Raw genomic sequence first — 27,204 nt, forward strand, 5'->3', positions numbered from 1 at the left:
TATTCAGTTATATAAAACACTAAATAATAAAAAAGTGTTTTTAAATAATAAAATTTCAGTGTTTTATATAACTGAATAATAAAAAAAATGTGGTGTAATCACCGAAATGTATCTTTTGAACTTTCTTACATGTTATTTTCAATATTAAATTCAGTTTTATCCTGCTCAAGACTAAATGGTGATTACTTCCAATTTCAAATCCTCTCTACACTCTAGTGTCCTGCACCAGTGAGGCAACAACAGTATCAGCAATAACCTAGTAAATAAGACTTTTCTTATTCCTTACTTCTCTCCATATGAATTTATGCACATTTTTATGTTGGAACATTGTGTTAGTAATAAGCAGCCCATGTCCTGACCAGAAATTGAACAAATATATGCCATTATTATTAGCTTTGCTCTTTTTCTCCAAATTTTCCCAAAATCTTTTTCTATGTTTGATAATCATTTCCCTCTCTGCTCTTTAGATCCCCAACAAGGACCAACTTTTCCTTTTTTTTTTCATTGTGTCAGTTGCTTTCTCTAAAGCCTCAAAAAATTCCTCCACTTCTACCTTACTGGAACCTACTGTGGGACCATAGGCATTTTGGTCTCATTTTTCAGTTCTCCATTCTGATATTTGCCCACATCACTCTACTTGATATTGCCTCTTATTCAAGAGGCAATATCAAGTAGAGTGATGTGTTAGCCTCATATTTAATGTTCACTACTTCTCCTTCTTTTCGCTGATTGTTATTGTCTGAATGTAGCATTTTGTATTTATTGCATAGAAAGATCTCACCTGTTTTTGTCTTTTTTGTTTGTCACCCCTATTATGTCGATCTGGTACTTATCCAGTTCCTCAGCCAGCTCTATTTCTTTGCCATTCAGGCTTCTTATGTTGATAGTACTGATCTTGAACTGTTGTGATGTTGAGTTGGGGCGTGTTTTAGGATTTGTTCCAGTAGTTGACTTTTCGCTGTTTGCCCTGGTTCCCTGGCAAAAACAACAGGGGCCTTGTTTAACTGGGCGACATCTCAGCTGGCATGGAATTCTGTCATGTTGTACCGTCATTTTTTATTTTGGTTTAAGCCAATAGGCTGGCAATTTGGTCAGCAAAATCCCAAATTGCCAGCCTATCCTCATTTGTTCAGTATCCAAGTAGATACCTAACAGGGTGCACCACAAGATGGCGAGGATTGGATATTAGGTGAGAAGTCCTGTCACTTCTCTGCACTCCTTTTAAGTCTATGTGGAGGTATCCTCTCAGTTATACAGCTTTGAACCTTAGGCACCCCTATATAAACATTTTAATCATTATTAATTCCTGTATATTAAGATAGTGTGCAGCATTGCATTAATTAAGTTTACATAATTCCTAATTCCATATTGCTATTTTTATCATCATCATCAAATTCCTGCCATGTACCCTTAAGGGGGTGTACAGGATATGATAGTACTACATGAAAAAAAATTACATCAATACTACCTTCCTATCTACAATTTTCCTCCAAATCAGTCTGTTACTTGTCAAGTAACAGATTTGTCTGATTCGTGGAGGTCTCCCTCTCAGTTATACAGTTTTGACCCTCAAGCAGTTCTAGAACACCCCTCTGAAACACCCCATGTAAGATGTTATGGTATTTTATACATGCTTATCGCACATTTTCATTATTTTAACAATAAAACCCTTATTTTCGAACTAATGTGGTTTTGTGTGTGTGGGAGTGTTGTATATGTGTGCGTACGAATGTGGTATAGTGTGGGGGGGGATGTGAATGTGGTACAGTGTGTGTGGGAGTGTTGTATATGTGTGTGTTGGGGGTGATTATATATGTGTGTTCACTTTTTATTGGAAACAAGGAATTGAATGTCAAAATGCCTGTTATTATACAACAGGCGAGATGATGAAAGTTTATTTTTCACTTGGTTAGACTATAATAAATTTAGTTTAATCCTTTATCCAAGTGTGAGCAAACAAAGTTTGTGCCTGAAAATATCTTCAGGACTGGGGTAAGGTAGCATTTCTGGGCCTGGCTCCCACTTGAGAGACCTCAATAAAGGTTGAACCATTCATTAAAACTGAACATTTTGGCTACATATTTTATGGCTTATAAATATCTTCCTGAAGATGCTGTCTTTATGGCTGACAGCATCTTCAGGAAGATATTTAACACAAACAAAAAATGCATGCTTCTGGCAGCCATGCATTTTATAAATTGAAAAATATTGGATTAATAGTTTTAATCACACATTGTGTGCAGTCTGTACATTGTTGTATAAACTTTTGTGATTGATTGCTGGTATAAAAGAGTTCATGCATGTTACATATGATGATTAATGACTTTCAGGTGTCAAGTTTGATACATTATCCAAGAAAGAGAGAATATGACAATGAAATCATCACAGATAACATGTTCATTGCATATTCAATGTGAAGAAACAATTACTTCTGATTTCATTATAGTATAATACAGTAAAGTTTGTTGTTCTATTATGTACATGCTGTTTTTATACAAAGTTTGTATTGATTACAAAAGTATAGTTGTAATAATTACATATTAGTAGTATTTTATAATATAAGTATTTTCCAGATTGGAAAACTACACAACTCCAGAAATTTTCCGCACTCCTCTCCATGAAATAGCTCTGGCTATTAAGCTGCTTAGGTTGGGTGATATTGGAAAGTTTTTATCAAAAGCCCTGGAACCCCCACCAATTGATGCAGTTATTGAATCTGAGGTTCTTTTAAGAGGTTAGTTGATGTTTGTTGAAATTAGTTTCTCTTCGGTTATTCCAATTATGAGTTAATGATAACAGATAATACAAATTTATTATATTGAAACTATCCCAAAATTTTATTTTTGTGTGCACTTGTAGATGTATATTAGAAAATACATTCAAATGAAATACATAATTTTCTTTTAATCATAACAATTAAATTGAAATTTCAATGAGTAGTGACTAAGTTCATTGCACATGGTGTTTTGTCATAGCTCCTTTGTTAGTAAATGTTACACTTTACAATAAATACTTTCCAGTCAGCAGAAGTTGGTTGTTTTGTGATTATATGCACTTTTGTTCATTAAACAAATGGTTTATGTTTAAGTGTCTTTAGAAACAGTTTCTTTTCAATAGCATTCTATTCTTTTGAACAAGGAATTGGGGAGGGGCAAATAAGATAAACTAAACCCAGTTTCGATTATATTATTTTTATATAAGCTGTTTTTAAAGTCTTCAAAGTTCTTTATCTTTGTGAATTGTTAGCCTTTGATTTTCTGAAAGTAAGGCAAAGATGACCACTATTGCTAACTTTCTTAAATGATTTTTTTCTATGATGTAGTGTACATTATATATATATACGAGGGCTGTTCAGTAAGTAATAAGACTAATTTTACTGTCGTGAAACCACTCATCACAATATTAATTTCTGTGGAATAAAGAAATGTTCCTGTCTGTATTAACAAAAGAGTTTAATAGATGGCATATACGGGCTGATGTGCCAGAGTGTCACATGACTAAACACAAGCTTGTTTTGGCACATTTACGAGCCGCGACCAGTCATTGAAATGGAAGCGTTCTTGGAACAGCGTTATGCGATTAAATTTTGTGTGCGTTTACAAAAAATCGGCATCGGACACTTTTACCATGATACGCGAAGCTTTCCACGATGAAGCAATGTCGAGGGCAAGTGTTTTTCGCTGGCCTAAAACTTTTAAGGAAGGAAGGCAAAATGTAGAAGATCTTGAATGTGAGGGAAGACCTTCAACATCTATCGCAGAGACAATGATCAACACAACAGCGATTATCATCAAGGAGGATCACAGAATTACACTACGCCAGCTGCATGTTGTCCTGAATATTTCTGTGGGAAGTGTTCACTCAATCATGGCTGAACATTTGGGACTGAAACGTGTTTGCACCCGATGGATTCCCAAACTCTTGACACTGGAACAAATGCAGCATCAAGTGGATGTGCGCACAGAATGGAAAGAAAGACTGGAACAAGAAGGTGACAACTTCTTAAAACGCATCATTACAGCAGATGAAGCTTGGTTGTATCACTATGACCCTACAATGAAACAACAAAGTAGTGAATGGAAGCATCCATCTTCGCCTACCCCCAAGAAAGCAAAAACTGTAAAATCGGCTGGTAAAGTTATGACCATAATGTTTTTTGACTACGAAGGCATTGTTTACCAACACACTGTAGAACCTGGGAATGCTGTAAACGGCTCATACTATGCAGATGTTTTACAGACAATGGTACAGCACGTCAAAAGGAAGCTTCCATTGCTGAAGAATGGCTTCTTATTGCACCATGATAATGCAAGGCCACACATTGCTGGCTGTGTAGTTGACGTTTTGCAGAAGAACAACATAGATATCCTACCACACCCTCCATACAGTCCTGATCTCGCACTGTGTGATTTTTGGCTGTTTTCTCAGCTCAAGAAACCACTAAGAGGCCACCATTTTGAAAGCAACAAAGCATGTGTAAAAGCTGCGGAAGCAATTTTGAAAGAACTCTCAATAAACGGACTTTCACGTGTGTTTAAGAAGTGAACGCAACGTTGGGACAAATGCATTTTCGACTCACGGTAGTTACTTCGAAAAAGACCATGTAAATGATGATGATTAAAGGTAATCTGTTTTCTTTATAAATATAGTCTTATAACTTATTGAACAGTCTGCGTATATGTGTGTGTGTGTGTGTGTGTGTGTGTGTGTGTGTGTGTGTGTGTGTGTGTGTGTGTGTGTGTGTGTGTGTATATATATTGTAAAAATGTATTATATTTAATTTTTTTTTAAATTTATTTATTTAAGGATTTAACAAATGGATGTCTACTGCACCATTGTAATAAATTTCTTATTTTTATTTTTATATCGTAATTGCTTGGGCTAGTTCAAACTGTATATCACTTCAATTTCTAATTCACGTGTAATACTCACAATTAATCTTAATCCTTTAGTCCTTAACTTAGTTTTACTTTGGGATATCTTGAAAAGGCCATCTCTACTACTAGCGAACTTTCCATCTTCATTGGAACTGCTACTTGTGGGAAACGCAACTCTCCCCATCCTCAGAAAGACTGGGCACAGGAACAAACTTCGAAATGAGAGCCCCTGTAGCCACTCAATCTCTGTCTTTTATATCATTCTCCTGACCTTGGCCTTTCTTCTGTAAAGTCCCCCGGATTTCCTGGAGGGTTTTCTTTGTCACCCACGCTATCGCTGGGTTTTGGCAGTGAAACTCATAATCCGGTGACCTTCCTGACTGTTGCTAGCCTTAGGTCTCCTAGCCTAATCGGGTCTGAGCTTAATTTTAGTTACAAATCTAGTAGTTCTTATTCAAATATTTTAACATTTAGCTACAATGTTTATCTCAGTACAGTGAGTTATACATTCTTTTACTTACAAGTATAATATGTAATTTAATTGTCTATGTAAAATCAACATAGAAAAAATATTTCTTTCTTTTTTTTTTATATACGAGGTTTTACAATATATATACATATATCAGGGGGACAAGCTGCGTAATTTCTGATTCTGATGAAAGCAAGTTATTTTGTCACTCTTTCCTTTAGATGAAAGGACTTTTTATATTTGAAAATCACAATTTTTTATTCCATCTTTCAGCATAATTTCATGCACTATGAGGCATTTTTTTAAAATCATTTTTGCATGTCCCAAATTACTTCAGTATGATTTGTGGGTTCAACCTAGAGCCTGCAGGATAGAGTACAAAATGAGGAAAGAGCAGTTAGAACACCTAAAGCAAATGACTGCCAACTTGAAAAAATTGTCTGCCTGAAAATGCAAACAAGAAATCAAAAGGTGCACATCTTATGCATTAAAATGGTAGTAAAGAATGAGAAATCAGACAATCTGGAAATAAGCTGCGATTAATTTTAATTGTGAAAATTCTGCGGGTCTGCTGAATTAAAATGGCCACCTGTTAATTATGATAACCATTTTCACTCAGCAATCAATCAAGGTGATTTTGGACATACATATCCCACAACATAGGTGCCTGTATTATAATTATTATACAGGCACCTCCATGGAGTCTGAAGACTCATCACTGGAGACCCAATCTATCATACCTCTCCTTGAACCCATTAACAGACAAACTATTCACAACTGACTCATTCCATTCATTCACAACTCTCCAAGCAAAAAATCTAGTCCTCACACATGCCTACTAACCACACCTTCATATTCAACTTCCCTTCAGCCAAATGCTGAAACATTTACTCTGCATCAATCCCATAAAATCGTATAAGCAACTTGTTTAGGGGATGTGAGAGAAACAAAACATATCTGTCGCATCCCCTCTTTTTCTTCTATCAACCAACTCTTCTGCAATCCACACACCTTTTATCTATTCTCATAGGGAACATTCCACAGGCCACTCATAATCTTGGTCACTTGCCTCTGAACCCTCTCCACTGCTTCCTCATGTTCAAGAACTCAGCGGACCAAACTTGAGCACAGTAATCCAGATGTGTAATATTGAGGCCTTATAAAGAGGAATAACTTCTTTATCTCTACTTAGTTTGTTCTTCAATAGCCAAGTAATCTTATGGGCTGCCTTAGCAACCTTGGAAATGATGTCTTCTAAACTTTAACTCTCTGTCTACCACTATTCCTAAATCTATAGTTTCATCTGTTTCCTGGAGTACAGTACCATCAATGTGATAGACAGCTTATAATCTATTTATCCCAAAATGCGTAACTTTATATTTCTCGACATTAAACTAATACCCATTATATTTTGCCCATATGACAGGGAAATTATAAGAGGCAAATTGGCATAATTACTGTAGGAAGTACTAGAAGTTGTGTGCTTTGTAAAATCAGCTTTTAGACATGGATGCACACACTCTTCACTCTTAATCATGTATATGGATCACATTATGAAGTGGGGAGGGGGCATTGATCTTTATAAAAATTGAAGACATTCAGCTTAATTCTTTATTTAGCATGTTAAATAAAGGTGGTATGGTTACTTAAACAGAATGGGAAAGCAAAGGCCTGCAAAACATGTGTTTAGTGCTATGATTATTGGTAAACGACATCCTTTGAGGCAACCAAGAGCTAAGTGAATTGATTCAGTAAAAGTGCCTTAGAAGATTGAAATTTAGATGTGGCCATATTGGAGATAACAAATAACAGATTAATTTAGGGAAAAAAATTTAACAGGAAGCTAGTAATAATTCAAAACTTAATTGTGTTGTCTTAAGAGGATACCCTACCCCCTTGAGGATATCTTTTAGGAATTTGATGATGAATTATTGAATTTAAATTTCTATAATGCATATCAGTATATTCAATTATTGACAACTTGGCTACCAGTTCCAGAATATGCAGTGATTCATATGTTTTATATTTCCTTACATAGAAGTCCAAATTCCATAAATTTTGTCTAAAATTGTAGGCGTTTGTGTGCAGGAATAAGACATTTCACAGATTTGAACAATTCGAGCTGAGAAATCTCAAATGGGATATAAAATTGGTTCCTGAGTTTTGTATACACAGTCTTGCCATAGATACTGTTACAACTTCCGCATACCCACAGAATTGCGGAAGTCTGGTTCTGTTAGTTGTGCTGTGTGTAGCCAACATTTGCATGTTTATCAGTAGAGAGAGTTGTCTAGCTGTGTGGATTAACATGCAGTAGAGGGATTGAAACTGTGTAGCTCTAATAGCATTTCACAAGTTTGGAATGCAGCCACCTGTTATATTTCTAGCATGCTAAAAACACTGGGAATCAGTAGGGTGTTTGTGTATCAGATTAATAACCATTATAACGATACATCTAATCAGTGAAGAGCAGGTCGACCATACTTCATCAGGAGGCCACAGCTTGTGAGGACTGTGAAGGTATGCCTCTGCCGTTTTCACAGAATTATGCTGGAACATGCGTTTGCAGCCTTCACAAGCTGTTGCGAGATGTCACAAGAGATGAATGTTTCACAGAGAACAATGTCGCGCGTGCTAACTGGTGACCTTGGGGTTGAGCCTATCGTCGCTCTACTGGATTTCCTAACACCACAACTTATGCAGCATATGATGATAAAATCAAAGGCTCTTCTCAGGCAGTATGCAAACAACAGACACGTCTATCCTCTTCACAGATGAGAAGATTTTCACCATTGAAAAATGGTTTAAATGCCAAAATGATGATCAGGTATATGAGATGATTGCACAGCACGTGCCATGGCAATTCAGAGAGGTCATCAGTGATGGTGTAGTGGGGGCTGTTGTATCGAGGGTATTCAAGTTGCATTTCTGCAAGAAAGGGGATCAAAACCTCTGCCAAAGTGTATCAAGGCATTGTGCTGGAAGATATTGCTTTGCATTGCCCCAGCACACAAGGTGATGACCACACAACTGGTTGAAGGTAAATGTGTCCGGCCACACATCATTTGATTGGAACTTCTGAAAGTCCCAATCTGAATTCATTGTACTTCAAATTGTGGTCGTAGCTTGAGAGAGGGTACCATGCAAGAACCAACACCCCAACATTGCCAGCCTGAAAGTAGATTTGGAGCAAGCACTTGCAGCATTTCCATTGGATGTTGTGTGTGCCACCATTGATGCAGCCTTTGGGCATGAAGGCAAAAGGGAGGACATTTCAAATGTTGAATGCTGCTATATGCACGTTATACATGAAAAATTCTCACATTATGAAATACTTTTAAGTGGATTTTGGTATATTTTTAGTGTTAATCCTACATGAAACAGGTAACCTGTAGCACATTTAATCTTGTGGGGAGATTAGATTACAGACCAGATATCTTGAATCATCCCAAGAGAATGTGGAACTTTTTCGAGCCACTATATGCCTTCAGCATGGTGGTGTCTCAGACCAAGTGATGAAATTCATCTACCACCTAAGACTTGCAAACATTCATAACTCACAAACTGCATTTGTATTCATATCTAAAGCCAGTTGGAATTCACTTAGCCAAATAGTTTCTGCAGAAGGAAGAGGGGACATTAAAAACAGTAGACTATAAGTAAAGGACAGTGCTTTTATTATCAGACAGTATTCCACTGTTCTAAGATATAGATGCCATTGCTAGTGAAAGTATTGTACTGTTGGGAAATTACTGAAAATTCAATGAACATACTGCCAGGAAAAGCAACATAATTCCTTGATTAAGTTGTTGGGAGAACCTTTAAGTTTCATTGAATGGAATGAAACTTAAAGATTGAGTCTATTTTATGTTTAGTTTTAAAAGAAAACATTACCAATGGGGGGGGGGGTAGGAAGGTTATCATGTTAGTAATAACCATATATTTAAAGAATTGCCAAATAAATTGAAAGATTATATTATCAAATATCCCCATTACAGACCAGATATCTTGAATCATCCCAAGAGAATGTGGAACTTTTTCGAGCCACTATATGCCTTCAGCATGGTGGTGTCTCAGACCAAGTGATGAAATTCATCTACCACCTAAGACTTGCAAACATTCATAACTCACAAACTGCATTTGTATTCATATCTAAAGCCAGTTGGAATTCACTTAGCCAAATAGTTTCTGCAGAAGGAAGAGGGGACATTAAAAACAGTAGACTATAAGTAAAGGACAGTGCTTTTATTATCAGACAGTATTCCACTGTTCTAAGATATAGATGCCATTGCTAGTGAAAGTATTGTACTGTTGGGAAATTACTGAAAATTCAATGAACATACTGCCAGGAAAAGCAACATAATTCCTTGATTAAGTTGTTGGGAGAACCTTTAAGTTTCATTGAATGGAATGAAACTTAAAGATTGAGTCTATTTTATGTTTAGTTTTAAAAGAAAACATTACCAATGGGGGGGGGGGTAGGAAGGTTATCATGTTAGTAATAACCATATATTTAAAGAATTGCCAAATAAATTGAAAGATTATATTATCAAATATCCCCATTCATTTGGGATGACAGTTTTGCAAATTATAGTAATTTCATGTACAATTTGTTTAATCATATACTTATTTTGTTAGATAAACTAGCCCACAAAGCTGTTGTCATGTTATTGACAAATATTATTGGTAACCGAAAAAACAAGTAAGACACTAAAAAAATATGCTGGAGGTAGTAAAAACATGCACTTACTCTATCCTGAATGCTGAGTTATATCGTAGTGGATAATTTCTATCCCTATGAATCTTGTCATGGAGGCAAAAAAAACAATCTCCCATTATAAAAGAAAGCAAATAACCTAGTAGACCCTATATTCTCTCCATTAAATGAACCACTGTAGCTGTTTCACTGCAGAAAGATACTAATGACTTACAGTATCATTATCAAATATTTTGAATTCTTCAGATTAGAAACATCACAACTTTTAAATATTATGAAGTTCACAAATACTAGTCAGTACAAATACATCCAATACTTCAGTAATTACTGAAGGTTTCGGAAATAAGTTTATTTGGATTTTTTAAAATTTTATCTTTGTATTACATCTTTTTATGAGATGTGACACAGAAGGAAGAAGTGAAAATAAGGATCTGCTAAATGGAAGAAAGTCCTTCAAAATTTTACTTTCAAGACAAATGTGGTCTTATATCTGAAATGTATTTATAGTACATACATTTTGATTTTAAAAAGGACAGCAAATGCACTAACATTTTAGGAATCATCCTATAGCAACTAATTAATTTTATGTTAACTAAGATTCTTTTATGGAGGCGGGGGGGGGTTACATTTTTCCGAAGGACGGTAATTCATCTCAGAATTACCATTTTTCAGAAAACACATTTACAGAAATTGGAGTTACATTATTTAGTATTCAGATATGAAATGCAGTCATTTTGGAAACATACAGGTATATAAACTTACTGGTATTGCAGGAGGAACCAGTAGTACAAGTTCATCTATGATATATATAACAAGATATGTATGAAAACATTTATGATCCCACTTTGATTTGTAATATTTCATGCAGAATACCTTCCATCTTTCATGAAGGTCCTTAGAAAGGATCCAAAAATAATCCAAAACTAAAAGGTGCAATTTTTTCTTGCAATATGAATATCTTTTCTTTCATAGTTCACAGCGATCAACATTTGTTATGGTAAATTATTCAGACAATTACCATGCTAGAGTAATAACTTGAATAAATCAAGATAATTAACCTACCCTTTTGATCTTTGTATTAAGGTCATCATCTAAAGCAGGTAGACCTAACCTATGAGACAGATGTGGTCCAAGAACACTTTCGACCAACCTGTCAGTATATACTGAAATTCATCGTCATCAAATTCCTGCCATGTACCCTCCAGGAATATACAGGATATGATAGTACTACATGAAAAATTTACATCATTACTAGCTTCCTATCTACAATTATTCCTCCAAACCAGTCTGTTAAATGTCAAGACTTCAATATTATAAGATCTTATATTTCTATCTTCTAAGGCACTTTTTACTGTATCAATCCACCTATATCTTGGTCTTCCTCTAGATCTTTTTCCTGCTAGCCTGGCAGAGAACACTTGTTTTACTAATCTTTTCTCTCCCATTCTGCTTATGTAGCCCTACCACCTGAGATTATCTCTGCTAATGCATTCCTGTATGCTGACAATATCAAGTTCTTTCCTAATATCCTTGTTTTTAATATAATATTGCCATTGATGCCATCTGTTCATGCCCCTAATCTTTCTCATGACTCTCATATCTGCGGTCTCTAGTCTTTGGTCAAGTGTTTTACTTCTGACCCAGCTCTCAGATCCATAAGTTAAATTGGTTTGAACACTTTTGAACACTGACAATCATTTCCTACTCTGCTATTTAGATCCCCAACAAGGACCAACTTTTCCTTTTTCATTGTGTCAGTTGTTTTCTCTGCAGCTTCAAAAAATTCCTCCACTTCTACATTTAAAACCTTCTGTGAGACTATTGGCACAATAAGGCCTATTGTCCAGTTCCCCATTCTCATATTTGCTCACACACTGGTGAATGTCTGACATTAACCTGACCTGGAAACTTTTCTCCGGCAATTGGAACTCTTCCTTTCTGCAATTTGAAACCTTGTCTACGGCCTAGTAGTAGTCTCTCTCTAGTGACATCTCGAACCGAGAAGCTCCTTTCTGGAAGCAGGAAACTCCTCTCTCATGCAACGTGGATCCGGGCAGTCACTCTGACAGCGACGCTGGACAGGGTGGGCAGCCTCCTCTCTGACAGCAATTCTGGAACCGGGATCCCCTTCTGCTTGCTTCGGTTCCTTTTTATTAGGCCTCCTCTGAGACCTCGCATGAAGTTTGGCAACCCCCAAAGAATCAGTATCAGTCTTTCATCTTAAGTTTCAAGTTCGGCACGCCTTTTGTTCTCCGCTTTCTTTTGATTGTAATTTGCCGGCTATCAGAAAGTTGTTTGAACTCTTTCTGACTGACTTCAGAGATGTTTACACTTAACAATGAAGAAACGAATTTATAATTTTGAAATTATTTTTATTTTACAACATAATCCCCCTTAAGACATTTACTCCAGCAATGCTCCAGCGCCATTATCCTTCCCTGTAGCGGTTCTTAGTAAGATCTGCAATCACCTCTTGAGTTGAAGAAAAATGCTGACCAGCGAGGAAGAGTTTTAGTTTTGGAAAGAGATAGAAGTGAAAGGGAATCAAATCTAGGGAATAGGGTAGATGTTCCAACAATTCATAGTGCAGATCCCTTCATTTTCCCATTGCCAAAACACCTTTCTGGGTAGGTGCATTATCCTGTGAAAGATGATTTTTTCTTCTGCAAACCCGTCCATGAATTTTTTCATCTAGTCTGGTTAAAAGATCACAATAATATTCCCCAGTTATTGTTTTGCCCTTTTCAAGATAATTAATCAACAAAATGCCTTTAGCATCCCAAAACACCAATGCCATGACCTATCCTGCTGATGGAACCGATTTTGTCTTCTTTAGCGCTGGGCAACTGGCTTCTGTCTGCTATTTTGACCCGCTGTTTGGATTCTAGTGTGTAATGGTGAATCCAAGTCTCATCCATAGTAATAAATCGACGCACAAAATCAGTTTTATTCTTGTTAAAACGCTCCAAGTACTGTTTTTTTTTTATGCAAGTTCCTTTTTGATCTGCTGTGAGCAAGCACAGCACCCATCTTGCACAAAGTTTTTTTCATTTGCAATTCTTCATGCAAAATATATCCTACATGTTCTTTTGAAATGCCTATAGTCTCAGCAATTTCACACACTTTGACTCTCCTCATCCAATACCATATTGTGCACTTGATCAATGATTTTTGGTGGTGTTACACTTTTTGGACATACTTCACATGGATCATCTTCAAAGCTGGTACAGCCACTTTTAAATTCGGCAGCCCATTTCTTAATTGTTGAAAATGAAGTAGAAGAGAGCCCATAAACTTTTATGAACTTCGAATGAATTTCTTTTGGCATTAAACCTTCTTTTACAAAGAATTTTATAATCGCACGTTACTCAATTTTATCTATTTCAAGGGATACAGACAACACTTTTGCTTCAGACTGTTGTATAAAATAAACTATTTGATAGAATTACTTGCAATTTCAAATGGATGCTTATGACAGTACCAATGTACCAATTTAGATAAAAGAAAAGTCGTGGTGAATGTGTCACCATCTATAGTTGAGGCTGAGCACTTTGCAGACCACCCTCATATAATATCACAGGTGTAAATTATTCATAGTCCATTTGACAGTAGTGAAAGTATTTTTATTCATGCCTATTCTTTCTCTTCCTTATATTTGCTATTCTTTACATCTTTTAGTCAATCATAACTAATAGTCAAATATATCATTCTCTTTATTTATTTTGTATGTGGTTCCTCATTTCCTTCCCCATCCCTTAGGATGGGTTGAACCCACTCAATGAGGGATTAATTATTTTTTTTTATGGCTGTAGATCAGTGTGTGTGTGTGTTCACTGGCCAGTTTGCGTGTTCTGAGGGATGAAAAACCTGAGTTCTCTGGGCGAAAAAACAGTCCACCTTCCGTGTGAGGCTGGCTAACTCACCTTTAGTCGAAAGAGACCAGATAAAGGTTTCTCATGTCATGGGCAGGAATCAAGCCCACTCTTTCTGGCCAAAGAGCTTTATCTATACTGATTGAGCTACGTAGGCTCATTCACTTTAATTATTGTTTTTTAATATATTCTGAAAAGAATATTCCTTTTCACCTATTCCCCCCTCTTATCAGTGAGATTAGTTACAATCGATGAAACTGTTACAAAAAGTCTGACACACAGGAATGAAATTGCCAGTAAATTTGCTCACTTCAACGGATGGCTGGGTTCGGAATGAGCAAGCTATGATCACCTTGACCTGAATATGTTCAACTGTTTCAGAACCAAATTTTCAGATTAAGATTTTAAGAAAATTGCATGGTAAATGTAGTTTACAATTTTTTAAAATGAATGCTCCTGTTGTTCACTTAGAATTAATTGATGTCTTTCTTTCAAATAATGTACTGAAGAATATTTATAAAGAAAATTTAAATTTACACGACTTTTATAAACAGTTATCTGATTCACAGTTCACAAATTTAAAAAGAAATTTCAAAAATGTGAAGTACCTTAAAAACAAACATCCTGAAGCAATCTTATGAATACTTGAACTTAATGCCAGATTTTGAATGGTTATGTGAAAAAATGCATTCTCAAATCATCCAATAGCCTTTTCTTTATATAAGTTATAATCTTTGTGAACTCAATTATCAGTCATCTCTGTGGTCCCCCCATGCACAATTATTTGTACAATTTATTTATAAAATAAATAAATAAAACATTGGGTGCTACAAGCATAATTGAATTTGTGAGTTGGTTGATAGGTAGAAAACAGATAATATAATATAAACATTTAAGATAATAAATTCCACATGGTTTTGAAAAAAAACAAAAAAAAAACAAAGCATAGCGAATAACAGTGGTAAGTACCTTTTAGATTTCTATTCAGGACATGGTGTAAATAGTAACTAGTCTATAGTTACTACTTACACCATGTTGCAACATAAAGATGTGCATAAATTCATCTGGAGAGAAGACACAAAATATAAGAAAAAGCCTCGTTATGTTATTGTTGATAGTGATATCTTCATGTTAGTTCAGAATACAAGAGTTACAATTTTACACAGGGTGTGAAATTGTAACTGTTAGGGTTAGGTACCAAGAGATGGTAGCACTTCTTTTCTGGTCTCTTCATCAGTAGCTGCGTATAATTAGTTACAGACATGGGCCAACTATCTTTAATTGGTTACTGGTGGAGATTGAACTGCCCACTCAGTCTCCAAATGCTAGATAGTGTTTAAAGGCCTTGCTTATTGCCTATAAGGGAATAAAATGCATTAGCTTATTATTATTAACCCTCTCATGCACGAATTTCTGAAATGGTGATTAAAAAACCAATAGTAGCTGCCACCACAATGGACATGTGCAAGAGAGAATTAAGTAGGATAAAAATTAATATCACTTGTAAAGAAAAATATATAAGAAAGTTTTTAAAAAAATTAAAATTGAGCAGCTTTTACTGGTGAACTGTATACTGAACTATATAAATATTATTCAAGAAAAAAATGAAACAGTTCAAAAATTCTGAGTCTCAGTGGCACACTCTGACAAAAACATTAATTCAGCTAGGGAGGCTTGTGGTAGTGATGTCTTCAAAGAGAGAAAGAGAAATAAAGAACATTATTGGTGATACAAGAAGTTAAATAAGAAAGCATACTGAAAGTTTTTAGCAAATAAGTCACCAGATGTCCTATAAGAATATAAAAAATAATGTAAGAGAGAGAGAAACTATATGTAAAAGTAGTTAAACATAAGTCATGAGTTGAATTTGGTAAGAATATAGAAAATAAATATCGGGAAGGTAACATGATATTCCAGAGGCTACTGAAAAAGCTTAGAAATGGAGGAAAGAGTACTGTAAAAGGAATCAAAGATGATAAAGGTGACATGAAAACTGAAGATTAGGATATCCTGGATGTCTGGAGTTTGAAAGACAAACAAAACCAGCAGCGATATACGGAGGCTGTTCAATAAGTTACAAGACTATATTTATACAGAAAACAGATTACCTTTAATCATCATCATTTACATGGTCTTTTTCGAAGTAACTACCGTGAGTCGCAATGCATTTTTCCCAACATTGCGTCCACTTCTTAAACACATGTGAAAGTCCTTTCAAAATTGCCTCCGCAGCTTTTACACATGCTTTGTTGCTTTCGAAATGGCAGCCTCTTAGTGGTTTCTTGAGCTGAGGAAACAGCCAGAAATCGCACGGTGCGAGATCAGGACTGCATGGAGGGTGTGGTAGGATATCTATGTTGTTTTTCTGCAAAACGTCAACTACACAACCCGCAATGTGTGGCCTTGCATTATCATGGTGCAATAAGAAGCCATTCTTCAGCAATGGACACTTCCTTTTGACGTGCTGTACCATTGTCCGTAAAACATCCGCATAGTATGAGCCGTTTACAGTATTCCTGGGTTCTACAGTGTGTTGGTAAACAATGCCTTTGTAGTCAAAAAATATTATGGTCATAACTTTACCAGCCGATTTTACAGTTTTTGCTTTCTTGGGGGGCAGGCAAAGATGGATGCTTCCATTCACTGCTTTGTTGTTTCATTGTAGGATCATAGTGATACAACCAAGCTTCATCTGCTGTAATGATGTGTTTTAAGAAGTTGTCGCCTTTTTGTTCCAATCTTTCTTTCCATTCTGTGCACACATCCACTCGATGCTGCATTTGTTCCGGTGTCAAGAGTTTGGGAATGCATTGGGCGCAAACACGTTTCAGTCCCAAATGTTCAGCCATGATTGAGTGAACACTTCCCACAGAAATATTGAGGACAACATGCAGCTGGTGTAGTGTAATTCTGTGATCCTCCTTGATGATAATCGCTGCTGTGTTGATCATTGTCTCTGTGATGGATGTTGAAAGTCTTCCCTCACGTTCAAGATCTTCCACATTTTGCCTTCTTTCCTTAACAGTTTTATGCCAGCGAAAAACACTTGCCCTCGACATTGCTTCATCGTGAAAAGCTTCGCGTATCATGGTAAAAATGTCTGATGCCAATTTTTGCAAATGCACACAAAATTTAATCGCATAACGCTGTTCCAAGGACGCTTCCATTTCGACGACTGGTCACGGCTCGTAGGCATGCCGAAACAAGCTTGTGTTTAGTCACGTGACACTCTGGCACATCAGCTCATATATGCCATCTATCAATCTCTTTTGTTAATACAGACAGCAACATTTCTTTATTCCATAGAAATTAATATTGTGATGAGTGGTTTTGCTACAGTAAAATTAGTCTTATTACTTATTGAACAGCCCTCGTATATAGAGAAGATAAATATCAGCAAGAGAGCAATTGCTTTGAGCTGTTAAATGAAACAAGCAGTAATAGAACAGTAGTAGAAAATATTCAAGGGGGAATGCAAACAGGAATACATATCAATAATTGATGTAGGAAAACCTTTAAAAAGCCTGAAATATGGAAAGACAGATGGAGGTGGATGATATTCAACCTCAAATATGGAGGTATGTAGGTTTTGCAAATGTGGACTAATCATTATTCAGAAGGTTGAATTCCAGATAATTGGAGCAAAGCTCATAGTTTCTATTCTATAAAAAGAGGAATAAAACTGAATGTGAGAATTAAAGAGGAATTTTTATACTGAGCTAGGTGGGTATGTGTTCCAGGTAAGATTTATTTAAGCATACTTAAGAATTGGCTAAGGAAAAATTATGGAAGAGGAACTTGGAAAACAGTTTGGTTTCAGGACAGAAAAGTTTCCAAAGGTTTTCACTTTAATACAGTTGAGAAATTATGGTGAAATAACAGGGAGATCATCATCTTTATTCTTATAAAGGTATCTGCATAGAGTCAGAAGACTCATCACAGGTGATCCATTATTCATGCAATACCTATCATATTTCTCCTTAAATTCTTTCGCTGATTAATGTGTTGCCAGAAGTGACTGTGGGCTACCCCTGGCAACACATTCACCAATATCCAAGTAAAAAAATCTAATCTTAACACCCATGCTAACCACACTCTTACACAATTTCCCTGGGTGATTCCTTGTTCTCTCCCTCCCTGACATGTATTGAAAAAAAAAAAGTCTTCAGGCTCAATCCTATAAAACTCCTTTAATAACTTATATGCTTCTATCATGTCTCTTCTACCTATCAGCTAGTTTTTAAAACCCACAGATCGTCAGTCTGTTCTCATATAAGAGAACATTCCATGAAACTGTTATATTCTTTGTCACTTTCCTCTGGATCCTTGGAACACTTATTCATTACCACAGAATCCAGGTTTGCTTTCATTAGAACAGATGTGACTTTATCAGAACTTATATAGGGGAATGATAACCTCTATCTCTGCTTGTTGGTGTGTTCAACAACCTCTTAATTTAACTTGCAGTTTTGGCTACCTTTGCAATATGCCTCTAAAATTCAACCCCTGTTCACAATCATCCCTTTATCTCTGTCCTCATCAGTTTCCTGTAGTTCAGTTCCATCAATATAGTATGCAGCTTGTGGCCTCTGCCCAAAATGCATCACATTACACTTGGCCACATTAAACTGGCAGCCATTTACTTTTGAACATACTGCTAGTGTAAGTCTTCTTTTAGAATCTCTGCATCACACCTTCATTTACCAGTTTTATCTTTCGAGTTTTACATAATCAGCAAACAAATTAATATTTTCCATCAGATCATTTCGTATATCATTGATGTACAAATTAAAAAGTACCAATTACTGGACTCTGTATTACACCACTGATCACATGCCTTCTCTTGGACTCAACTCCATAAACCACTCATTCATATCCACCTCTATTTACTTCAATTTGTGCAACAGAGTTCTATGTGGAATCTTGTCAAATGCCTTTACAAAGTCTAGCAATATCACTGAATAGCATTTTCCCTTGTTCAACTGTATTGTCACTTTATTATAAAAAGTAAGCAGATTACTAAGGCAAAACCATGTTATTCCTTATAGCAGTGGTTCTCAAACTGGGTGCCACGAAATTTTGAATCGGTTATTTGAAAAAAGCAAAATATTCAATTGCCACAAATAACTAAATCAAAAACAAAAAAAAATTATATATTTTGATTTTAATGGATGAAGCATATATAAAAATTATCATTTTTTGTATCACTTATATTATATCCTGGGATTTCATTAGATCACTGCGTGTCATAGTAATTAGATATGTGACGGCACAGGGGAAAATGAACTAATGAATGATTAGTTGTCCTGCTGTTCCGTTTTAGTATTTCTCTGTTCAGTGTGACAAGTATTATACATGATCATTTCCCCTAAACAAAAATCATGAGTCTTTTGTCATCAGTGAGAATAAACGAAGTACGATATTAAAGTCGTTAAATTCAGTGAGTAGAGCTTTTTCTTATTGTTATATATTCCAACTATAACGAGAGACATCGTAAACAAATATTTTTCCTTTTTCCATCTGGAAGAAAAATTATTTACTTGAAATAAATTTTAAAATAAAATATTAAAGTTACATATGCCCTTCAAAATCATGAATAATTTTTTCCTTAAAAAAAGAAGTGAAGATTCTGACGATCAAGAAATGTCTACTTGTAGCAAAGCTAACGAACCAATTTGCACTAATAAATTATCAAAAACTGATACTTGCATTAACGAAGATTTGACTATTTTTAACGTTCAGTAACAAAAAAGCACTAATGAAACAACAGAAACAGAAAGAATAAGTTCATGTAAAAAGGGAACAATGAAAAAGAATGTAAAAACTCGTTTATATCAAGAGAGCTATCTAAAAATGGGATTTACGTGGTGTGGTGATAAATTAATTCCCAGACCTAAGTGTATTTTGTGTGGTTTGGTTCTATCAAACGAGGATATGGTTCCTAGCAAATTATTGCGGCATTTCTCCACAAAACATGACAACTTGTCGAATAAAAATCCTGAATATTTCAAAGAGTTAATAATATTACAAGAAAAACAAAGTAAAAATTTTCTAAGAAAGTTTACAATTTAGGACTGAGTTCAAGAAGCGAGTTATTTAGTTGGTGAAATAATTGTGAAGGAAATGAAGCCTCATACTATCGGCGAAACCTTGATTCGTCCAGCCTGTTCGGCAATTGTGAGAACAATTTTTGGTACTGAGGCAGAAGAAGAAATAAAGAAGATTCCATTATCAAATGATACTATGAGTAGACATATTAATGATCTGTCAGTCTATATTGAAAAGTCAGTTAAAGGGTGTCCCAAAATTCATGCAAGATTTAAATTTAGCACCATTTGTACGTAAAGTGTTGCCAACGAGAAAAAAAAGACAGTTGACAGTTCAGGGTTATTAAAAATGGAGTGCTACATGAAAGAACAACACATTTTCATTGTTGAGCAATATTTTAAAAATAATGAAGGTTTGGCAGCTACAGTTCGCAATTTTCCTACAAAATATGGTCGGAATAGTGATTTAACTTCATCAACTGTGAAAGGATTAATTAAAAAATTCAAGGAAACTGGATCAATTAGTGATCTTATACACTCTGGCCGTCCTTCAACAAGTCGTTCAACAGAAAACATCGAAGCAGTTCGTGAGAGTGTTGCTGAGCGTCCAGGAACATCAATTCGGCACCGTGGTCCTGAATTGGGCATTTTGAGAAGCTCTCTACAGCGTATTCTCACGAAAGATTTGCATCTTTATGGTTACAAGGTTCAATTGACTCAAGAACTGAAGCCTACTGACCACACACAGTGAAGTGAGTTCGTTGAATAGATTATGGAACAACAACAAGTGGATGCTTATTTTTCGAACAAAATCATCTTCAGCGATGAGGCTCATTTTCATCTTGATGGCTTCGTTGATCGACAAAATTGTCGCATTTGGGGTTCAGAAAATCCACGAGTGATTCTTGAGAAACAAATGCATCCACAACGTGTCACTGTTTGGTGTGGATTTTGGGCTGGAGGCATCATTGGTCCATTCTTCTTTGGAAATGCGGCTGGTAAGGCAATAATAGTTAATGGTGCTCGCTATCGCGACATGATAATCCAGTTTTTTGTGCCTAAATTGCAAGATATGGATGTGGACGACATGTGGTTTCAACAAGACAGTGCCACATGCATCATACAGCCCGAGAAACGATTCAATTACTGCATGAGTCATTTCCTTTGGTCGTGTAATTTCCCATTTTGGTGATCAGAATTGGCCACCCAGATCATGTACAGTGTACAAAAGTTTCTTGTACACTTAGTCAGAGCAATTATATAAAGTTTCCGGAATCAAAGCATTACTCTTGTTCTTACCAATTTTGGACATTCTTTGTTTACAAAGTATGAGCAAGTTAATTCCCATCGGATTATTTACATAGGCTTTTAGCATTCTTTATACAGTGACATACAAAGGTTATTTTTAACACAATCTTTTGAGATGCGACCTCTGTAAAAGTCTAAGTAAAGCGCTTGTAAAATTCTAAGCTACATCGAATTTTACAAAGGCCCACCCCTTCATAAAAAAATTTGAAGCCATTTATGTGGATGAAAATTTTTTGTTTACACAGTTTCTCTGTTGTGTTTCATGCATCCTCTGTGTCGGACAATACTCAGGATTGTCTCCCCCCGTCCTTATTTTATACAATACTTCGGATCTCAAAAAATATCACGTCTGAACGGGCTGCTTATTTCTTGCATCATTAATTTCAGTGCTGTCCTCCCTTGGAAGCTTATTGCTTTCCTTTTCATCTTCCCTGTGAACTTCCTGGCTCACAAACTTGTGGTACTGGGCTGCATCCTCCTCCTCTGATATGTAGTTATCCCTTCTTCTCTGATTAACATAGTGGGCTCCTGTCTTCCTCTTTTCCTGATGACTGGAGGCCCTTTTTCCAATAATTAGTCTAAGGACACCTAAACATACACACCTGTCGTTTCTTTTATTATATGGTTTTATCCTATCCGAATGTACTATTATGACTTTTCCAGGATCTTTTAATTCTGAAATTTACTGGAGAAAGTCTTTCCAGGATTTCATTGAGATCCAGTGCACTTCTCCCAAAATTCCCTCCTTTCTGCTGGATAGATTTTTGCTCAAGGAGAACCATGTTTCCAGGGTTTAATTCCTTATATTTCCTGGTTTTTTGTGAGCTGCATCGCCTGGATTCTGATATCATATCTAGGGTTTGTATACGTCCCGTATTTTACGGGATTGTCCCTTATTACGAGTCCTGGCGTCCCGATAAAACTCTTCGGGATGCAGAACATTCCCATTCTTAGACATAACACATGTAATTGCCAAGAAATCGATATTAGTTATTGATCATAAAATTGTATTATCAATTGACAATACTGACATGTTGCGAGAATAGTGCAACTAGCAGACATTGTAATAACTAAGATATGAGACAGAGCTGTTATGAAATGTAATTAGTTTTATTATTTTATATGCCTTTAAAATGCCGAAGAGAAAGTGTGTTCTCACAGAAAAGCTAAGAACTGAATACCCTTTTATTATACCATGTAATTGTGATGGCAAAGTCGACGAGAAAGTGAAATGTACACAATGTAACGCAATATTCAGCGTACAACACGGCAGTCGGTCAGGCATCACGCAGCACATCGCTACGAAGAGGCACAAATTAGCAGAAAATGCAAGTGTAAGTAGTAAAGTGTCAGATTAGTTTTCTAAAAAAACAATGGGTGAAATGGAAAGAAATCTTGCAGCCGATGAAGCTACATTTGCATATCATGTATGCATGCACAACCAGAGTTTCAGTTCAATGGACTGCACGTCGAAAATAATCCTGAAACTATATGACAAAAAGTTCACTTGCGGTCAAAAGAAGACTCAAACTATAATTGTGAGTGTATTAGCACCTTATGCAATGGATATTGTCAGAAACGAACTTGAGAAAGCTAATTATGTGTCAATAATGATAGACAGTTCTAATCATGGTGCTTTGAAAATAGTTCCAGTTCTAGTTTGATACTTCATACCAGAAGAGGCCATCAAAACTATGGTTCTAGAGATTTTAGATTTACCGTGTGAAACTGCAGACCAACTTACAGAATATGTATGGCAACTAGTGACAGAGTGGAATATTGAAAAGAAAGTTGTTGCCTTGTCAGCAGATAATACTAATACAAATTTTAGTGGAAGTTCCAGAAGAGAAAAGAACAATGTTTTTCATAAATTGAAATCAAAATTGAATCGTACATCCCATATCATAAATAATGCTATACAATGTGCAGCTGATACATTGCCCATGGACGTTCAAGCTGTCATTGAAAAATTATATCAGCATTTTTATATCTATGCTGTTAGAGTGCATACACTCAAAGGTTTTTGCGACTTTTTAAATACTGAGTACAAGACAGTGTTAGGGCACTCAAAAATGCAGTGGTTGTCTTAAAAGGATGAATGAGATGTACGAAGTTCTCAAATCATATGTTCTTTTACTTGATAAACCATCATTGCTTCTAAAAAATTTCTTTAGTAATTCAGTTTCAGAGCTAATAGCCACATTTCTAGAATGCCGATCTGAAATGTTTCATGCAACAATTTGTGCAATTGAAGGTGGGTGAGAAAGTCACTCTTGCTGAAGCAAAATCCATTATTGAAAGCCTCTTAGAGAAACTTCAGCAGATGAGATAATGATTTTGCAATAAGGAAAGAACAGTCCTTACTGAAGGCATTAATTGAAGATGGACTCATCACTGAGAAGAAGTCTTAGATTAGTTTTAGATTGGTGTCTGATATTGTTTGATGTGAACGGGGGTTTTAGTAGTCATTTAGACGGCATGTTCTACTAAATCGTACAGGAAATGAGGTTATCTCTTCAGTAAAAACCCCATTGTACCTCTGGAATACTGTGTGTAGGAACTCCTCAATCACCCTCCTTTCCACTGTAAAAGTAGCTTGACGTGTGGCGTCCCTTATCAACTCCTTCCTCCAATCAGGACTTTCCTCTGTCGGCCTTGCTGCTTTGATCTCTAAGCGCTACACTTGTCTCCTCTCCTTTCGGATGTTGTTGCTCCCTGAGTCCGGGATTTGACCTGAGCTCTGTCCCACATGTGGCAAAATTGCATGCAAATTGATACTTCTGTAGAAAGTCAATGCCTAAAATTACGTGATCAGTTGTACTCATGGTCTCAGGGAGAACAATTAATTTGAGAGACAAGTTCAATTGAAACCCGGGCAGAGTGATGACCATGCCTACCTTTGTAACAGTGTGGAGTAATAGTGTAATAGTCTTTGCCACTCCCTTGAGTTTGTTCGGATAAGTTAGTTCAATGACCTGGTTGGGAATCAGGCTCTTTAGTTTTGAAAATAGCGGCCAAGAGATAACAGAGACATGAGCTCCTGTGTCTAAGAGAACTTCACAGGGCGTATCTCTTATTAGGCCATGCACGGTCGTTAGGGGCTTCCTCCCCCCTCCCTCCCCAGAGTCATTCCATCCACTCTTAGCATTCTAAATTGTCTATGTTTGTCTGTGCGGGTTCTCCTTGTTTTATTATGGACATTTAGATTAACAGTTTTGCGCCTCCGTTTTGAATTCTCTCCAACATTTTTTCTTATTGGGCCCCCCATACATCCTAAGCTCTCCGTTATCTGTTCCAATTTTTTATTTATTTCCTCCTCATGGGGTTTCAGCTCCATTTTTATCAGGTTTTTTACATGTTCTAGGCTGAGTGGTTCTCATGATTTTTGTACAGAGTCTTTTGCAGTGAGGTGTGAAACTCTGAAACCCTTCTTATTTTCAATTTCCATTTGTGTAATTGCATTTCGCATCCTTAAGTCGTTGAATGAAGCTTTGGCTGGATCTGGGAGTCTTTCTTGTCTAAAATCAAAGGAATGACTAATTTCTCTTAGTCTATCTTCCTTTTCTTTTACTGCAATGTGGCATTCTTGCAGGTTGCTGATTCTTTTTTTTTTGTATGCAGTTTTCCTGAACTCCTCTCTTACGCCCAGTCTGAATTGAATGAGGACTACCCATTCGAGATGGCTCCTTTCATCACTCGAAACTCTCAAGCTATTTGCTAAAGTTATAGTATTCTGTTATAGGTTCCTTTCTTTCCTGTGTGCACTTTTGTAGCCTCCACAGGTTCGGACCTGCACTTCTAACCTTGGGATATCAGGGTACCCTTGAATTTATTGTATTCCAAAGTGTCCTCAGTATAGGAGAGGAATACAAAAAATTCTTGGCCCTGCCAATCGATTTTTTTCATAATATGATTAGAAGTTGGAAGTCTGACCAGTTGCTGACATTCCTTAACTCCTCTACAAACTTGAAGGACAACACATCATCATGGTCCTCTCTAGAGAATTGTGAAATGATAGGGTGAGGATTCACTGTTCTGAAAAATTCTCTATCCCCCCCCCCCCATCATTTTACTTCTGGTGCTTCTGAATTAACGCTGTTCACATTCATGATTTAAAACTTTTCTTCCAATATATATATATATATATATATATATATATATATGCACTTTCTGATTATACTCAGTCGTCTGAACTTTTTACAAAACTGTTTCAATCCAAAATACTTGTGATATATTTATTTTGGATTTATCCTATCAACAGCTTCACCATTGTAATGGCGCAGCTGTCGATAGGATAAGTTTCATCGGCTGTTGTATTGTAATATTTTGTTTGTTCTCTCTTATGGGTCTCCTTAGTTGCTATCACTATTGATGTATCATGATTTGCTCATTCGTACAAAAATTTATCTACCTTCCGCACTTCCTGTCGTATACCTAAGAGTACTGGAAATTTATTTGTTTAGACTGCACCACCAGTATCCTTTTCTCGGCATAAGACTTGGTAATACGGCCGGCAGATCTCTCTCTCTCTAATGCAAATCCCTTCCAATCAATTATCATATACAGTCATGGTCTACATGCACTTATTATTGTTTCTAATATCCTATTTGTTTCCTGCTTATAGGCCTGAGCTTATTTTGAAATAGTGCATTGTAAATCAAAGATCAGGCTGCACTCTGTTGACATATAATAAACACATTTATTTACACTAAGACAAAATTACAGCAATTATACGATAGGGAGGTTACTCCTTCTCCCTGTTTGTTTAAAACTAAATGTTAAAACTTCCTTTGCAATTCTTAACAATTATACAACATAAGTATCTGTTCACTTCCATGCTTACTACATAAAAAATCCTAGTCTACTCGCTAAGAAAATAATTTGCTATACCAAGCTGTTACATGTGTGTATTCCAATTACTAACAAGCCAAAACACTTTCTCACAGACACTGCTTATTCTTAGCACCTTATATTTATCAGTCGACTATAAATAGTTCTCCTAGACTACATAAAAAAACATAGAACATATAAAAAGGAATAAACTCACATAAGCTCTGTCATCTTTGTCATGCACTTATTCGTGGTTCTGTTCCAGAGTCCAACTTTTCTTCCATCTCAGGCTTTTCATTCCTTCCTATAGTATCTCGTGTCACCGGCGTTTCATCAGGGATGTTGGCAAGGTCTGGAACGCATATTTTCTGTACTCATGGGCTCAGGCGAGGGGATCCAACATACGGAGTACATGCAATCTCGACCAGGTGGCGGTGCATTCTTCTCTGGCGCTGAAGTTCACTCCTCGGTCAATAGCTTCCGACGACCTTACGCTGCAGCATCATGGATCGGCGTCCTTCTCTTCTTTGCCTCCCTCTGACTTCTGATGTGACCTAGCTGAATAGTCGTGTCCTCGATATTCAACTGCCAATATTCAGTGTTCTCATCGACACCTTTTATCCCTCCTTCTTCGGAACCTTGCATGGAAGGTTGAGACCCCCGAAGAATTCTACACAGTTCCTTGATCTATCGCCGACTTTTTCTTTCTTCTCTTAAGTGCACTCCTAAATTCGTTTTGCCGGTCAGCGGAACCTTGTCTGATCTGTACCGACACTTTTAACATTGACCTTGAAAGTGGTCACATACAGAGCTCGTAAACAAAAGTTTCTTATACACTTAGTCAGAGCAATAGTATAAAGTTTCCATGGCAAAGCATTACTCTTGTTCTTACCAATTTTGGACGTTCTTTATTTACAAAGTATGAGCAAGTTAATTCCCATCGGATTATTTACATAGGCTTTTAGCATTCTTTATACAGTGACATACAAAGGTTATTTTTAACACAGTCTTTTGAGATGTGACCTCTGTAAAAGTCGATGTAAAGTGCATGTAAAATTCTAAGCTACATCAAATTTTACACATG

The 27,204-nt window shown here is 36.3% G+C and overlaps 1 protein-coding gene across 1 annotated transcript in view; it reads left to right on the top strand.

The window, feature by feature from the left end:
- The window catches only part of LOC150092745 (ATP-dependent RNA helicase A-like), a 337,554-nt gene that overhangs the window by 250,919 nt on the left and 59,431 nt on the right, over nt 1-27,204 (top strand). Inside the window, 1 exon segment of the mRNA XM_090414778.1 lies at nt 2,574-2,734. Coding sequence (XP_090270904.1) covers nt 2,574-2,734 — 161 coding nt within the window.

The sequence above is a fragment of the Typopeltis vanoorti genome, chromosome 25 (genome assembly GCF_054136105.1).
Source record: "Typopeltis vanoorti isolate ZY-2024b chromosome 25, IOZ_Tvanoo_1.0, whole genome shotgun sequence".
In the NCBI taxonomy this organism is placed as follows: domain Eukaryota; kingdom Metazoa; phylum Arthropoda; class Arachnida; order Uropygi; family Thelyphonidae; genus Typopeltis; species Typopeltis vanoorti.